Source organism: Stegodyphus dumicola, chromosome 3 (genome assembly GCF_044657685.1).
Source record: "Stegodyphus dumicola isolate Sdum_Otavi_A_Nest chromosome 3, ASM4465768v1".
Classification (NCBI taxonomy): Eukaryota; Metazoa; Arthropoda; class Arachnida; order Araneae; family Eresidae; genus Stegodyphus; species Stegodyphus dumicola.
Window position 1 is genome coordinate 205,011,954 of NC_140770.1, and position 17,778 is coordinate 205,029,731.

The following is a 17,778-nucleotide window of genomic DNA, read 5'->3' on the forward strand; positions in this document are numbered from 1 at the left end:
CAAAAGCATTCCTTCCATATGCAGATAGCCCTTGTGTGCTTTGCTATAATAAAATACACCAAATCAAGCATGCTAAATGTGTATTAAATTCCCATTGATGTCATATTTGTTTTTGATAGCTTTAAAAAAAATAATAAGAACTTTCAGTACTTTTCTTGGTTAGCCTAATGCTAGACTTCTCGGTGACAATCATATTTTTGAAGTCTTATTTTACTTTAAGCCTCCAAAAGCCAAGAATGTCACTAAAAAAAACCATATATTTTCCAGAACAACATTGAGAAAGAAGTATTTTCTTTTTAATGTCAAAACTCCTTGGTACTTTATACTTGTATACTACTTATATATTGCCGTAATATCTTGGACATATTTGAAGATATTTGCGTGTTTATATACTTTCTTAAAGGTGTTGGAAAAATATTCTAGGTCATATAATATATATATATATATATATATATATAGATATAGATATAGGATATATATATATATATGGCCTGGCAAGTTGGAGGATTAATGTGACCTATAAAAGTCTTCAAAAATTCTAAAGTTGGGAGTGTCATCAACTTGTTAGTATCTGTAATTATAAAAATGCAATTGGTATATGTGAGAGGCAGATTCTTGAGAAAGTAACAAACTACAGACTGTGTAACCTTTTGCTAAGGTTAACAAGTCAAGATGGATTCATTTAGTGTTGCCATGTAAAAAGATTTATTTACATTTTAAATTAAAATTTGTTTTTCCTTAAATGCAGTATGGAAGGACAAGTCCAGGGATATTCCTAGATAAAGATCCTTTAATAACTGATCTCAGCAGAGTGTATACATTCAGTTATTTGACAGCAGAGCCAACACAGGGATATTTACGTCGACCTATACAACCACATCCTCCTAAGTCTCCTCAATTCCATCGTCCTCCAGGTATTTTTTTTCCCATCATTTTAAATTGTTCATTTTGATACATTTGTATGTAAATCAGTTTTTGAAAACGCATTTTTTGCCAAAACTGTCATAACAATCTCTTATCACATTTATGATTACTAAATGTGTATTTTATCTCTTATCACATTTATGATTGTAACTCTGATGTGTACTTGGAAGTTTTTTTTTTTTTTTTTTCTGCTTACATATTGCTCATAAAGTTAACTTCATGTGAAATGGAAATTTTTATGAATATTTTATAAACACAGATTAAGAATTTTTAAAAATTTTAAGACAGTGTAGTTATGTTATCCTCAAAGTTCTGCTAAGTTTTTTTTTTAATATTTTCTTCTCATTGTCTATATTAGCCCATCAACAGCAGTCACTAAACACTCGTAGTTCAGTCCGGCATTTGAGTCCCAACAAATGGGCTCTCTGCTTGGGTGTTTTCCCCATGTATATGAGCTAGTTTCTCGTGGAAAGTCTTCCACAAAGACATCCATCCTCTCAGGCAGATAACCCTCGAGAGCTTTGGCATAATCGAATAAATAAAAGCAAACCTGTAATATGTGTGATAAAATCTTATCTGAAAAATAAGCTTTGCAATATTTATGAAAGAAAAATACATTATGTTGAAAATTTACGTATGTATATATGGAATGATTAAAATATTTCTAATTTTGCTATATTAGTTAAAGATCCCTACAAGCATAAAGGAGAAATTCAGAAGAATTTAAAAACAAAAATTATTAGTTAAATTACATTGATAAAAATACTGAAGTACTGATATTGGTAGAGGGCAGTGATTATGAAATACTTATATAAAAGAAGTCTACATAAAATTTATAACTACATAACTTCAAAATTTTTTATAGAATATTTAGCTTCCTTTCAGTATTAATTCATCTGAGATACTTTTTTTAATCAAACTGTTGTATTAAATGTATTAGTACCTATTTTTAAATAGTTGCAATAATATGCTGATATTGGTAGAGGGCAGTGATTATGAAATACTTATATAAAAGAAGTCTACATAAAATTTATAACTACATAACTTCAAAATTTTTTATAGAATATTTAGCTTCCTTTCAGTATTAATTCATCTGAGATACTTTTTTTAATCAAACTGTTGTATTAAATGTATTAGTACCTATTTTTAAATAGTTGCAATAATATGCTCTCGAACAGCAGCTAAGCATAAGCTATAAGATGTTGCGTCGATTTTTTTTTTTCCAGATTTCTTATAAAACATAAGCCATCACAGACTTTTTCAAAAAACTTTTTTTATTTAATTCTTTATATATTTTTCTAAATAGTTTTCCATGTTTGTTTAAACGTTTGTCATAACATTCTATAAGCTTTTGTATGCCTAAGTCATAGATGTCTGCTGTCTATGAGGATAGCCAGTCTTAAAGTTTTTAATTAGTTTTGTCCAACCAGTCTTGAAGTTAGTTTCCATATTTGTTTGAAAATTTGTCATAACGTTCTACAAGCTTTTATATGCCCAAGTCATAGATGTCTGTAGCTTGTGAGGATAACCAGTCTTGAACTTCTTCCTTCACCTCGTCACCTGTAGCAAAGCACTTGCTGAGAAACTGATTTAGGTAGCGGAACAAGTGAAAATGTATGGACTGTACGGGTGGGTGGTCAATATGTTTCCATCCAAACGATTCATCAGATTTGGGTTGGGAATGGCAGAATGTCATGCAGCAACAAAACTGCAGATGTCAGAAGGCCACATCGCTTATTCTGTATCGTACATCTTAGCGAGGGTAGCGAGTAAGCAGCTGCATCTTTTGCTGCATAAACTCAACTAACAGGACTCCATGTTTATCCCAAAACATGGTTGCCATAACCTTGAATGTTGAGATTGTCTGCTTGACTTTGACTGGTGAGAGCCGTGTGATGCCATTCCATTGACTGACATATATAGACTCTGGGTTCATATTGGAAACCCATGTCTTGTCCCCTGTGAAAATCCTCTCTAAAAATTTATCACCTCCCTTATGATATTGGTCCAAAAAATTAAGAGCACAAGCCATTCTTTTCATTTTGTGTTCCTCAGTAAGTAGCTACACGATTTGTGAAACTACAAATTTTCAGAGACAATTTTATGCAGAGTTGTCCTACCGCTATTTATAAATTCCAGTGCTGAAGTTGAAATTGTGAATCCCTGGTTTTCATGAATCTTTTCTTCTGCGGCATTGACCAAATCTTCTGTGATCACTGAAGGTCAGCCTGATCATGGTTCATCATATGGTCATTTTCCTGTCTTGATTTTTTAAAGCTCTTTGCTTGCTGTCCCTCACTGCATAGGTGTCATACATGTCGTTTATTTGTTAATGAATTTGCGCTGCTGAAACATTCCTTGCTGTTAAAAAAAGAACCACTGACTGTATTTCACAGTCGGTGAGCTAATAAATTATTTTAAACATTTTGAACTGTCACTGTACACAGCGCATGCGTGTTTTAATATTCATTCAATATTCGATTAGCTATGGCGATTCGGACCTTAGTTTCTGAGTAACCCTCATATTTTCTATTTAATTAAAATTATACTCTGTGATTCAATTCTAGTGATATATCTGTACAGAAAATTCATTAAGATGAAATACCAATTATTTATCTATTTCTAAATCGTTTTTAATTTATAATTTGTTTGTAAACATTCATTATTTTGAGCCCTTTTTTTTCTTCAATATATTATAGTAAATGTGATAAAATATACTTGAAATCATTTGAAAGAAGTATTAAGGTCTAGTAAACAAATGTCTTGATCACATCAGCAGTAGCATAGCAAGAGACTTATGCTGCCCCAGGGCAGTTCTGCTTTTAGGTCTTGAGTGCCTAATCACGTTTTATTTTTAAAAAAAAACTTTTCCCATAAATAACAGCATAATACTTAGTATAATTGTAAGGAAAATTTACTGTAATATTATAGTGCAAGGAACTTTATTTGAGATTAAATTGCTAATAGGAATAGGTTTTCGTGTCTCTTTCAGTTTCATTGCCAATAACAAGGAATTCTTCCTTATTAATGTCATCAAGATCATAATTTTATTGATATCTATGTTTTCATTCAGAAGTTTTGACGAAGTAATCTATCATAGTAGGAGCATAAAGCTATTGAATCTAGTTTTCATTAAGTAGTCTGTCTAATGTAAAAACCTTTTCTCTCCAGTTCAGATTTGTATAATAATTTAGCATCAGGTTATTCTTTACCTAATTTGAATTTCTTCATTCTTCACCAATGATGCAATATTAATACCAATAAGTTGTCTTCTATGAAAAACATTCCCAAAAAATATGTTTTGCCTGAGGCAGCACACCTCTCATTAGCTGTGCCATTTTGCATGAGGTTCTGCTATAATTAAAGAATAATTATACAGTGCAAAAGAATATGTGCATAGGTGATTATGATGACTGAGCACTGATAAATCAGTTCACTGAACATTTTATAGTAAGTCTATAGAATGTATAAGGGTTTATGTAGTGGTAGTTATTTTATCATTTAAATATTAAAAATTACTCCAATAAATAAGAAATATATAATTAATTCATAAATAAATGTGTATAACTTAATTTGATTTACTGTTTCTGCTGAATAATGAACACTGAGATAAACTTTTAAATGTTTTATATAAAATATTATATTAACTGTCAAGAATTGCATGATATCTTAATTCAAAAAACACTAATTCGAATCACACATGACATCAAGATACATGAACACTACAAATCAGGTTTCTAAACTGCCAAGTTTATTCAAGTCTAACACACATTCAACTGGCGGATGCCAGATCCAAGAACAAGAAGTATACATACATCATGAAAGATTTACGCCCTCTTTGGCGATTAAAATATATTTCCACATAAAATTTCTTACACTTTTAATGTTTAAACTTTTAAATGTTTTATTCTTACAGAAGGGAGTGGAAGAAGAAGAACCACCCCTTCAAGACCAACATCTAAACAAGGTATAATTTTTATTTCACGACATATCTAAGCATTATATCTTTTATACTTCATTATATTTTTCCTCATGAAATAATTTTTTTTTTTAAACTTTTCCCCCAATATGATTCTTCTAGGCATGCAAGTCTTAGGTAAGAAAATTTTATTTCATGTTATGTTTGTTTTTAGTAGCTTTAGCTACAAAGCATTGTTACTTTGTGTCTTTAATTTAGTAATAACATTTAAGTTTTTTTAAACAATTTGTGACTTTTTTTAGTGGATACTATTCAGTCATCAACACCTCGCCCACGCTCACCACATATGAATAATGAAGAACCAATCAATCTAGCTCATTATCCAGATGCAACAAAACCAAGACCAGATAGCGTACCACCGATAGAAAGAGATGATTTTCCAGCTCCACCTTTCCCATATACAGATCCTGGTGTGTATCAATATTTTCAAAAGGATTATGAAATTTAAGTTAGTGTGAATGTTCTATACACTTGTTTTGAACATTTGGAGTTAGATAACATTCTTCAGTTAGAATGCTATAGAATTTTTTTTCCGCATTATTTTTTCATCAAATATCACATCTCCAAGGAGATGGGGAAATTGTAAATTGTTAAAGTGTAATATTTAATTTTCATCTTTTGTTGACTATGAAATATAAGAGTCGAGCTTTTGAGAAAAAAGAAGAGGGTGAAATATTTTTTATATTTATCACAAAATGTGTTGTAACAAAAACGAATCAAGATTGTGTAAGCCGTGGATGTTATGAGCTTCTGTACCATACAAGAGTATACGTAGTTATAGTTATTAGATAGTTACACATAAATCAATGGCAGAAATCAGTATCATACCTGCTGAAATAAGTAATCTTATCGTTATTAAACAAACTTATGTAGTGAAGTATTTTCAGCATTCAAAAGCTGCAGAACCATGGATTTTATCTCTTAAAAGTGACTGCAAGAAAGTGTAAAACATAATTTCGTGGTGCAGTATAACAGTACTAAAGTTCATATTCTGTACATTATTGTTTTGCTTTCTGTAAGAGTATTCATATATACAGTCAAAAGTCTTTAATCCGGACTCGTCGGGACTTTGGCAATTCCAGATCATTGATTTTTCCTGATTATAGATCATCAGTTTAAATCTGGTAAGATAGCATGCAGAAATTATAAAATTAAAAATATGAAACCATAATTTATGGAATAAAGAGCAATTATGATCTAAAGGGTATCAAATTTTACTAAAAAAAAGGTTAATATTTATTTGTTTACTTTATTAAACATTTCTTTTAACGTGTGCATGCGTAAATCATACATTACACATAGTCGAAATTAGAAAATTGCAACCAGAAAACTCTGATTTGTATTCGGGATATTTATATTGATGAGGAATTTGATTTAAATCATATCAAAGACGGAGTGCATCGAGATGAAATACTACATTTAGTAAGGAATTATAAGCTGAATAAAATAAAAACATCTGCCCTGAAGATAAGGATAGTGCTGACAGATCAACTTCCAGTTCATTGCGCGCCGCGACGTGCCCCGCTCTTTCCGGCAGAGCAGCGTGAAATTGATAAACAGATAGATTTCGGAATGGTTAGAGAAACAAAGGAGCCTTTATCCATTTTTTCCAGCTAATTTCACTTTTTGTTTGATGGACATCGAAACATGCTTTCGCTTTGTAGATTCCTTTGGCAGCTCCAGCATCAAAAATTCTATTTGACATAATCGAAAGTTCCAACTTACTTTTATAAAATTGCTCTAACGATCTGCAAAAAATAATAAGCTGGATCCAATTCAAAGATTAAGGAACAATGCAATCTGCAACGTTAACAGAAATAGATAATTAGATAATTTTAGCTTAGCTTATACCGTCCGTTATACATTAAACGTGCATGCGTACACGCATATGCACATGCATATGCACATGCACAAAGGTATTACGCTCATGCGTCAACGTATAATGCGTTGACGTATGTGCAGAAAGTTTGTAGTTTTGAGGTCTGGATTATATGGATCATTCCGGATTATGGGTGCCCGGATTAACGACTTTTGACTGTATTAACACGTTGACGCCAGCATGACCCACCAGGGGCCCATGCTTGTCTGTTCCATGGGGCAGCCTGACCCACTGGTGGCCCATGCTAGATTGTTCCGTGGGGCGACATGCATCACCGATGGGCCACGTTTGTATATAAAAAACTGCATAGTACAAAATGTTATTTTATTGATTTAACATTATACATTAACATTTCTACCTTATAATCAAACATTTAACACAAAATACATAACTTATAATTTAATCAATACATTAAATATAACAAAATATAACGAATGTTACTGATACAATTTTTTTAAACAAAGTGCCAGCTTGTCCGGACAGCTGCTACAAAAGGTCATTACTATTTTTGTTTTGTTTGTGGCATACTGTGTACCTTTTATCTCACTCTTTACATCTACACTGTAACACTCTTTACATCTTTAACATCTTTTGTAACACTCTTTACATCTTTTACTTATTTCCTCGCGGATCTTTAGTATGAACTTAAAAAATGTTTTTTCGTGTCTACTTACTATTAATTTTTCACTAAGGGCATTCTCAACACTCTTCAATAGATTATCAACAATTTTTTCTCTAAATTTTAAAATTTGGTAACACTTGGTTTCCCACTTTCTGTGGATGTACCATGCATTTACTAAAGAGGTCCCACATATTAGCTCCATGACAACTTTTTGATACCATTTTACCGTTTTCCGTAAACATTTATAATAGGAACGCATTTCACATTTGCAGATATATAAACTCCTTTTTCGCAATATTGTAAGAAAAAGTGGTATCTGGTTTTAATTTATCATCTTTTCCACGAATAATGGCGCAAGTGTGAGATCTCGAAGGGGTTAACATGCACAGGAGTCTTTTGTTGATCCACTTTAAAAATTTCATGCCGCTCTGATTTTCAAGAGATGTAATGTCACCCCGTTTCTGTTTTTGCTTTGCCTGTGGCGGTAGAAATTTTCTATTCATTTTGACTGTACCGCAAATATATGTTCTTTTAGCAGGCATAAAAGTTTTCCGTGCTTTCGCGGAACTCTGCTTTTTTAAACGTCACCCGGGCTGTTTCCGAGATCGATGCAGAACCGTTGAGAAATCGCGACCGGCAAATGTGTATGGGGGGTAAATGGAGGACATGCTCTCTCTCTTCCTCTTTTCTTTGTAAAAAAAAAAAAAAAACTTTACATAATGCCAGAGATTGCGAAATGTGTTGTTTCACATCAAGGCGAAGTAGGTGGGACTTATGTGGCATGTAACTAGATGCATGCGAATATCGAATCAAAGAAGAGCAAGCAATCGTCAAACGACAGCTGACTTCAATAATTTCAGCAATCTGTGCTGGCGCCATCTGTTGGACATACGGATACCCTACTGATGTTACCCAGAGCACATGCGAGTTTTAGCGTATGTAAAGTGGCATACTGTAATTCAGAGCATAGATCGTTATGTTATTTTTTGTTTGTTTGTTTGTTGCTGTAAGTTTTTCAGTATGAATATCTTAAATCTGAATCATGAGGTCAAAGCTTGGCGTGTAGATAGTGTAGAAAAAAATAAGTTCAGATTTGCATGGCTGAAAAACATCGTAAAAATTCATGTGAATGGACAAGAAATGGAAGTGGTCATTTGCAGTTGCATTCAGAAAGTGGATATCAGTGGAAAAGTGGAGTGTGCATTGTGGTCTGATCTAATATATTATGGAAAAAGGGGATATGTTGCTATTAATAACCATATCAAAGGCAAAAAACATTGTGGGAAAGAAGTAGTAAAAATAGATAATTACAGGATGCCATCATCTTATTCATCTTTGACAGACACAAATGTAAGCATGCAGGAAAGAAAAATAGAAGAAACATTAGCAGCTCAAAGTATTCCAATTTGTGATCGAGTTTCCAGCTTATAGGGTCAACTGCTTGGAGTTATGGCTGAAAATAATTTGCCTTATACTGTAGCACCTGTGATAATTGATTTGACCAAAGCAATGGCATCTGATAAGAAGGCACTGTCACAGCTCTCAATGGCTCGCACTACTGCTTCATATAAAATGAGATTAGGCCTCTCAAAAATATTTTTCAATGAAACTGTGAACAATTTAAAAAAGTATAAATTTTCATTAAATATTGATGAAGCTACGAGTAGTAATCGAATGAGATTTTTGTGCATATTTGCCAGCTACGTTTCTACAGAATACAATGAAGTAGTGGTCGAGCATTTAATATCTGTTAATGTTTTTAATGTGTCTGCTGAACAGCTATTTCAAAAAAATTGTCTCTTTTTGACAAAAATCAGCTGCCATTTGAGAATCTCATGTCTGTTTTGATGGATTCTTGCAATATAATGAGAGGATCAAAGTCTGGATTAGAGGTGAGACTTCGTAATGAGAAGGCTCCTTGATTGTTAGGTATTGATGGAGATTCTTGCCATTATATACATAATGCATCCAAGGTATTTTCGAAACCATTTGGTGGTTGGGTAGAAGATTATCTGCAAGATGTATATAATGACTTTAACTGGTCTGTTGATTTAAAAGAAAAATTAGAGGAAATATGTGTGATTTCAAATGTCAAATATACTGCTATTGAACATTTTATTAAATACCGCTGGCTGTCCATATATGATGTTACATTGAGTAATTTACTCATGTTTGATTGTTTAACCATTTTTTTTATTATGGATTTTTAAATCAGCATAACAGATTATTATATTTTAATATATGTTGCAGTATGTATAAACAAAGAAATCTGAGCAATGAAAGCAGAGAACGTATTAAGGATATCCACATGTATTTACAGCAAAAGCATTTCACTAGTGATGGGAGGAAACGAAAAGAAAGAATAAGTTCAAAATTATTTTATGATGGAAAAACTGCAATTAATTATGAATTTTTATTTGTCTGTATTGCCATTATTAAATAAGTATGTCTGTCTATTTCAAATGAAAGAGCCTTTAATACATAAATTGCATGATGAGCAGAAACAGCTATTTATTTATTTTTTAGCACTGTTAAGTCAAAATTTCTCCAAAATAAATCTACCTCAGAAATTTTGACTTTAAATATTACAGATGAATCTCATCTTTTATCTCCAAAGAATATGTATTTAGGAGCAGCTACAATTGCACTTGTTTCAAAAAGATTTAGTGAAACATATGTTAAAGAATTTTTTAAAAATTCCACTGAAGCTTTCATCAGCTGTGCAAAATATCTGCAGAAGACTTTGCCATTGAACAACCCATTATTAAAAAGCATATCAGGAATTGATTCTACAGCCAGAGGTCACCATAGTACCTTACTTAAGTTAAAAAGATTGCCTGAATTAATCCAGAAAATTTTGACACAAGAAGACAAAATTTCATATAATTTAGAAGTGCATAAATACCAAATTGATAAAAAATTAGCTTCACCATTAGATAGATGGAAAAATAATGAAATCTTGATGAATGGTGGACCAAAGTATTTGCAGATGGCAGTTATCCAGCTTTATCCAAAATGGTAAAAAGCTATTTTAAGTTGTTTGCATGGGCCACAAGTTTAGAGTGCTTTTAGTTCTATGAGCAGTGTGTTAGACAAGAAGTGTGGCCGCATGAGTAGACACATTGTCTGCTATACAAACAGTAAAATACAAATTTTTGAGTTGCAATAAGTCAGCTCTGGAATTTTTTAAAAGGGATAACCACTTGCATTCTCCAGTACACAAAACTCTATGTAAAAATTTAAGCAATGCTCATAAACTGTACAAAGAAGAGCTAGAGATAAAAAAGGAGGAGCGAGAATCTAAAAAAAGAAAAACAATTAAACATTGCAGAAAAATAAAAAAAAAGTATCAATGGATTGTATAAAAGCTGCTGAAAGAAATTGAGACTAGCTTGCAAACGGAAATTAGAAAAGTTGGCTGCAAAGTAGCAAAAAAAGAAAAAGCTTTTTCCCTAAAAAATTTTTAACCAGGATCAAGTGAGACTGAGACAAAATAGTTATTTTTTTATATTCCTCCTTTAACTGTATGTTATTTTGTAACTATATTATCTCACATGACTACTTTTTCTGGTTTTATATAAAGTACTGTTTATTGAACTAAAAGTGAAGATAATTGAAAGCTATAGTAACAGTTATATATATATATTTTTTTATCTCTAAAACTTATCATTGCCTGAAAATTGGCAGTAATGTAGAACATAAATTGGTATATTAGCATGTTGTAATGTTGTGTACAGTATTCATTTATCAACTGTTAAATTAAGTTACATAAAGAGCATCTTACAGAAGGTTAATTCATTACAATCTCTTGGTGATTTACTGATTTTTTTTTTTTTTTTTTAAACAAGTGGAAGATAAAATTAATAGCAAAATAGTAAGTACAAGTATTATTTTAGTTTAATTATATGTATATGTTTAATACTTTTTATATTAAAAGGTTGATATTTTATTAAAATGTGTTTTTTTTTTTTTTTTTTTTTTTTGAGGTCACGTGTACACATTTAGTTTTTGTGTAATTTTGTATTCACGCGTTGTTCAGCTTTTTTTGCCAACTTGCACTTTCATGCCTGTTTTATTGAGATCTTCAGCTAAAGGAATACTTTTATAAAAACTGTCGGTAAATAAAATCCGTCCATTGAATAATAGATCTCCTATCAATTTCATGACTACATCATGAAAATGCATTTTTACGATTCTCATTTCATTTTTCCCGGAATAAATATGCATATTGTATGTATATCCGCCCGGATGTTTAGTTTTATTCCGTACTTGTGCCACTGTATATTACAAAAACTAAGACTATATATTACACTATATATTACAAAAACTAAAACTCCACAGAACCTTCGTCAGTTACTATATTTTTACCGGGTTTTACTGCATCTTGAATGTACGAAGAATTTTATCAACTACATTTCAGAGTTTATGTAACCGATCCTCGGTTCTAGCCGTTTCATTATCAGAAAAGTGCAAGTATTTCAATATTGCTAAGAATCAATCGCATTTCATTGCTTTCTGTATATGCGCATTTGCATACATCCCCTTTTTGGACCAATATAGTCGAATTTTGGGTACCTGCACTACACCCATAATAAGCAAGATACCAATAAAGGTATTCAATTCACTTTTTTTAACGGAGTTCCATGCTTGTTGATGTTGTTTTCTGCCATATACCGCATTCACTATGCACTGCTCAGCATACCTATTCATCTCTTCAACAATGATCTCCAATATCTCGCCTGTGAAGAATAATTTATATAATGCAACAGGATCATCGCAGTTCCTCTCTTTGATCAGTAGCTCTTCTTCTTCCGAATACTTTTCCTCTGATGCACATTTTTCTGCTATTTTCCGCTATTCCGCATCATCATCATCTTAGTCAAATACATCAGACTCCCAAAATTCTATTTCTTCGTCTCTTTTGCATGATTCCAGGTACGGATTCATCAGACAAATGACTGAATTCCATATCCATTGTATCTAATATTTAGATGGGCAAAAATTAAAAATGAAAATGCTAACTGCCTTTTTAGAAGGAAAGAAACATTTTACTACCGTTACACTTATAGGAAGAAATGTGTGCTCAGATAATTCATTATGTCAGAACTCTACTGACCTTGCACCTCACAGGCATTTCACACAGAATACTTGCACACTAGCAGTACTCTTTCTCTCTTGCCGTCAGCTCTAAACTTAGTAAAACTCATATCGTCATCTAAATGTTCGATAATGGTCCCTCGTTACTAGGTCACACACTATATATCCAAACAGTGTCGACTGGGGCGTATTCATTTCTCAAAAGTCAAATTTTCTCCACTATGCATGCGCGGTTCTGTACTTCTAATTGGGCTACCGAAGATCCAGAGGCGGGTCAATGTTCGCCCAACTAAAGCCCACTCCGAGGTCCGCGATTTTCCAAAGGAAATACAAACCGATCTCTGAGAAAACCACGGGACAGTCCTCGGCCACTTAGCTCGGCAATATATATCTTTTGTCAGCAGCCCAGGAAACCAAATACTATTGGGGCCTCAAGTGCCTGGCTGCCTGGAAATCGTTTAGTCGTAGTTTCGACGAAATCACTGCTCGCACTCAACATAATCTACGACATTGCTAGCGCACAACTATTTCTTTTTCCTAGTATGACATTGACCATATGCATCATTTGCCCATCGACCGGGCTTTAAGCCATAAAAAAACTAATTACGTTTTTTCTCTATTAATGCGACTGGCCACCGTGGATCTTGTCGGCAGGCCAGATAACATGCGGGCCACGTGAGAATTTTGGAAATTCAGTGTATTCGAATCAGCTAGTGGGTATCAGGGTGCAAGCATTAAACGAACTGCTAGTTGAAGTGCCGCCGCACGGAATGGACCGCGAATATCCGAGGTGGCATCAACGTGTTGAGATAATACATAAGTAATGAATTTTAGTATGTGCAGTGGTTGCTTTCTTATTGTCTTGCTTTTTTGCTTCTTCTTCTTCTGGTGTAAATTTTTATGAAATTGTTTGTAATGACGGGTTATGGGAGAATAAAGGCATTTTTGAATACAACAGAACTGAGAGATCAGTTCTTTTTTAATTTTTAATTAAAAAAAAAGTCAAATATATCCATTGACCAAGCCACCCTTCTCTTTTGCATCTTAAATCTCACTGTCATGTTTTGATTACCACTAACATTATTTTGATATATATATAGTCTGCAATGAGTATTGCCCCCTAAAAAATTTGACGGGGATGTTGCAATAGCTGCCAACTTTTCCAGTTCTACTGGAAGACTCATTTTTTCATCACATCTTTCAGTCTTCTGGAAGATCACAGAGCCTCCCAGCTTTTAATTTTAGCCTTTATTAAAGAAAATTCCTTACAATAAATGAAATTTTTTGAATTAATGGAATTGAGCAAATTTTCTTCTCCCGTTCCTTGTCATTTTCAGCACTATTTTTTCTTTTATATTTTATTCGGTCTAAATTGCCTTCATTTTTTGGTCAACATTTGTAGAATTTTATTATGAAGATTCAACCATTGTTTAATCAGTTAATATTTCTCTTTAATTTTATTGTACATCTGAAAGTGATATCATATTAATTGTATTGCTTTTACAAACAAATAAAAGCTATTTTGTCTGTCTTAATGCAAAAGTGTAAGAAAATTACAGAATGAAATTATCCAATGAACATAAAATTTAGAATACATAATTAAATGTTTATATTTTACATTAAAATTACATTATAAATAACCTAAATCATGTATTATAAAGCCAGTTTAGAATTCTATTGGAATGACGTTGCTGCACAACCTTTCAGTAAAATTCCTGTTTTTCATATTGCAAGATTGGCAGCTATAATGTTGTTTTTTAACTCAGTAAGCATTTCATACATATTGTATTCAAGATACCCAGGTACCCACCACAGGAAGTAATCATAAATTGATAAGTCTGATCTGGAGAGCCACTAAATATTACCATTCTGGAATATGTTATAATTTATGAAATATTTGAGTGCAGCTTCCACTAAAATTTTTAATACCACATAGTACTTAGCTGAAACCTAAATGGCTCATCTGAAGGAAAATTTACAAAATGTGAATAATGTGTGTGACATTAGCATATATGTAAAATGTTACTTTAGAATATGTCCTTGCCCATCTTCAAGAAAAGTGAGGGCTAATTATTCCCACTGAAAAGAACTCTTAAGACACTGATTCTTTAACTGTATCTCTGCCTCTGAAAAAGTTGTCACCTACAGTTAATAATATTCAAAATATGATATGATGCTGCATATTTCACAATTATATGTAAAGTGCAATTATTTACATTTTAAAAATTTAACAAGTAGCAATTTTGTTACATTCAGAAATGCCATAATTTCGCTGTATTCTATATTTCTTCCTCTTTAAAGTATCTTGAAAATGTCAGCAGTCAACATGAATTTAAAATATTTTATTCCAAAATTAATTTATGTATTAGTCAAATCATTTAAGGGTTCTGATTGCTGCCAAATTCTCCCATGTGTGACTAATAAGACTGCAAAATTAAAATATTGAATTTCCTATAATTTTAAAATGAGTTAAGAAGTGAATTGCAAGCAGTTGCTTTTTAAATAACTCAGTAAAATTGTGAATATGAAATAACCTTTTTATTAAACCCTGAAATTCAATTTTTACCTTATAGGCATGTACACTATCTACGAGGAAGTATTAGGACACTTATGATAGAAAAGAAAAACAAAATTTATTCATATTCAATAGTTGGTAGAGCTTCCATAAGCGGTCATTACACCCTCAACCATCCGGGGCATGCTTTCCACAAGTCTTTGTATGAGGGCTGTTGGAATTTTCTTCCACTTAACTTGGAGAAGACGTGCAAGTTTCTTCACCGATATTGCTTGTTTGTTGCACTCCTTAATTCAGTGATCCAACTCGTCCTAGAGATTCTTGATATAATGCTCAGGTCTGGGCTTTGGAAGGTCAGTCCATTCAGTTAACCCCATTGCCAATTCGTTGGGACCTCACAGCATGACAGCTGGCGATGCCATCCTGAAAATAACATGAGTTGTAAAACTGCCACAACTTAGAAAACACACTGTCATCCAAAATAGCGCATTAGACATCTGTGTTTAGTTTACCATAAATTTGTACAGTAGAAACACCCCCGGATTGTAATTTCACCTCCGCAGAAATTTATTGTGGGCACGGTGCATTCTGGCAGGAGACGTTCTTCAGGCAGATGCTAGACCCAGACTCTGCCATACAAATGGTAGAGGGTAAACTTTGATTTGTTGCTTCAGAGAATTTATTTTCACTTTTCAATGGTCCACTGTTGGTGTGCTTTGCACCACATTAACAAAGCAACACGGTTGGACTTATGGGCAGCAGCACATCCATGAAAACCACGCAGATATGCTTTCTTATGGATGGTATTCACCAAAACAACACTCTTGCTTGCCTGTTGAAAACTTCTGGAGTATGTGGGCCGTCATTTGCATGCAGTTTTTCTGAATTTCTCTGCACAGCACATGTTAATCTCTTTATCTCCCAGTTTCGCTGGTCTGCCAACTTAAAGCACATCCAATAATCGTCACTCACCTTCCACTTCTGAATCACGTATGCCATTGATTGGCATACGTGATTCAGAAGATACGTGATTAAATTTGGATAATTCAACTCACTAGATATGCTCCTTAAGGATTAGCCATTTTTATGATACCTGACGATTACACCTTTCGAGAAATCGGATAACTGCACCTTTTGGCATCTTGGGTGCCACTAGCCAGTGTTGTTTCCTACATGATATTTAATGGTAGATGGCATGACATATATCAAGACTTTGGGTATCGGCATTTGCATGAGTATCTAAATACTTTTTTTTTTTTAAATAGTGTATAGGTATCTCGCTGCATTTGATAGGAATGATTTTTACACTTTGCAACTAAGCATATTGTATTTTTGAAATTTAATCTTTTTCTAATCGCATATAAAACATACTTAAATATAGAACAATATGTGAACTGTGTATTAAATATATATTCTTGTTAATAAATATTATGAAGTTCTGTGTACCTATACAATGTATAGTATTGAAATTGAGTAGTATAGTATTTGTGCTATTAATGAAATGTTGAAATCAGAAAGAATATAAAAAGCCAGTCAAAATATTGATCTAAAAATTATAATGATGTATAAACTTATAAAGAAGATCTTTTTAGAAAGGAGAAGGCGTTGGAGTGGTGGTTCAAAAGATTTTGAAGTTGATGAAGAAGAAAAAGAGGATGATGATCCGCGTCTTAAAAAAGAAGAGGAAGAACTGTCTAAAATTGCAACTGGTATAGGCAAGGTAATTTTAACAAGATTTTATTTCTGTTCCATTTTCATTTTTAAAAAAAATTAATTTAATAAACGTGATTACTTAAGTAAAATGTTGCAAGCATTTTCAAAATAGCATTATCGTAATAATAAAAAAAATATATTCTCTAGGTATTTCTTAAAACTGTTAAAGAACGAGAAAAATTAAGAGCTTGGAAAAAAGCCAATCTGGATCCTAGAAATGCATCTCGAACTCCATCTGCTAATAAAGAACCTCCATCTCGGCTTCGTTATTATAGTTCTATACATGCTTGTAAGTTTCTGATTTAAAAATTATATATATATATATTAAGATGCATTAAATTTTCTTAAAATGCATGTATTATTCTCATTTGCAAATTTATATGCTGATTGATAGCAGTTCTTAACTCATAATGACTAATCAGTGTAATATGCTGCAGAATTTTCCATATTTATAAAAATAGTCATCTTAATTTCAGAAGTGATTGCAAATAAATGCAGAAAACGATTGTTGCATGAATGATTGCATAAAATTTGGTGTGGCATATGGTATCATTTATACGAGGGTAAGTTGAAAAATAAGTTTTCCCTGTCGACTGTGATCAGAGTTGTGTGTGAAAGTCAAAAAATAGAATCAGACATTAAAGATATGACATACCTTTATTTTTCCACATAGGTACCAAATACATTGAGACATTTGCATATCGCTTGATAAGCTTCAAAAAGCCCTCCAGGAAAAAATCAGGGCTTTGCATATGGAAGAAGCGTTGAACGGCTTGTTTCACTTCAGTATTGCTTCCAAAGTGCCTTTCCCCGAGATTTTTCTTCAAAGCCGGAAACAGATGGGAGTCGCTTGGTGCGAGATCAGGACTGTATGGCGGATGGTGTAGTCGCTCCCAACCAAGAGTTGCAATATGGTTTTGCGTTGCAGTCGCCGAATGTGGTCTGGCATTGTCATCCAACAGCAGAACGCCAGATGTGAGAAGGCCAGGCCGCTTTTTCCGAATCGCCTCTTTCAATTTCGACAGGGTGTCACAGTAGCGCGTAGCATT

General features: G+C 32.8%; 1 protein-coding gene across 2 annotated transcripts in view; it reads left to right on the top strand.

Annotated features, from left to right (window-relative positions):
- Unc-115a (actin binding LIM protein Uncoordinated 115a) overlaps positions 1-17,778 on the top strand; it is a 213,598-nt gene that overhangs the window by 149,574 nt on the left and 46,246 nt on the right. For both annotated transcript variants that reach the window (XM_085813788.1, XM_085813789.1), the window contains 6 exons: positions 749-914; positions 4,841-4,891; positions 5,006-5,020; positions 5,146-5,313; positions 16,609-16,736; positions 16,877-17,018. In XM_085813788.1, coding sequence (XP_085669914.1) covers positions 749-914; positions 4,841-4,891; positions 5,006-5,020; positions 5,146-5,313; positions 16,609-16,736; positions 16,877-17,018 — 670 coding nt within the window. The remainder of the gene's footprint in view (positions 1-748; positions 915-4,840; positions 4,892-5,005; positions 5,021-5,145; positions 5,314-16,608; positions 16,737-16,876; positions 17,019-17,778) is intronic.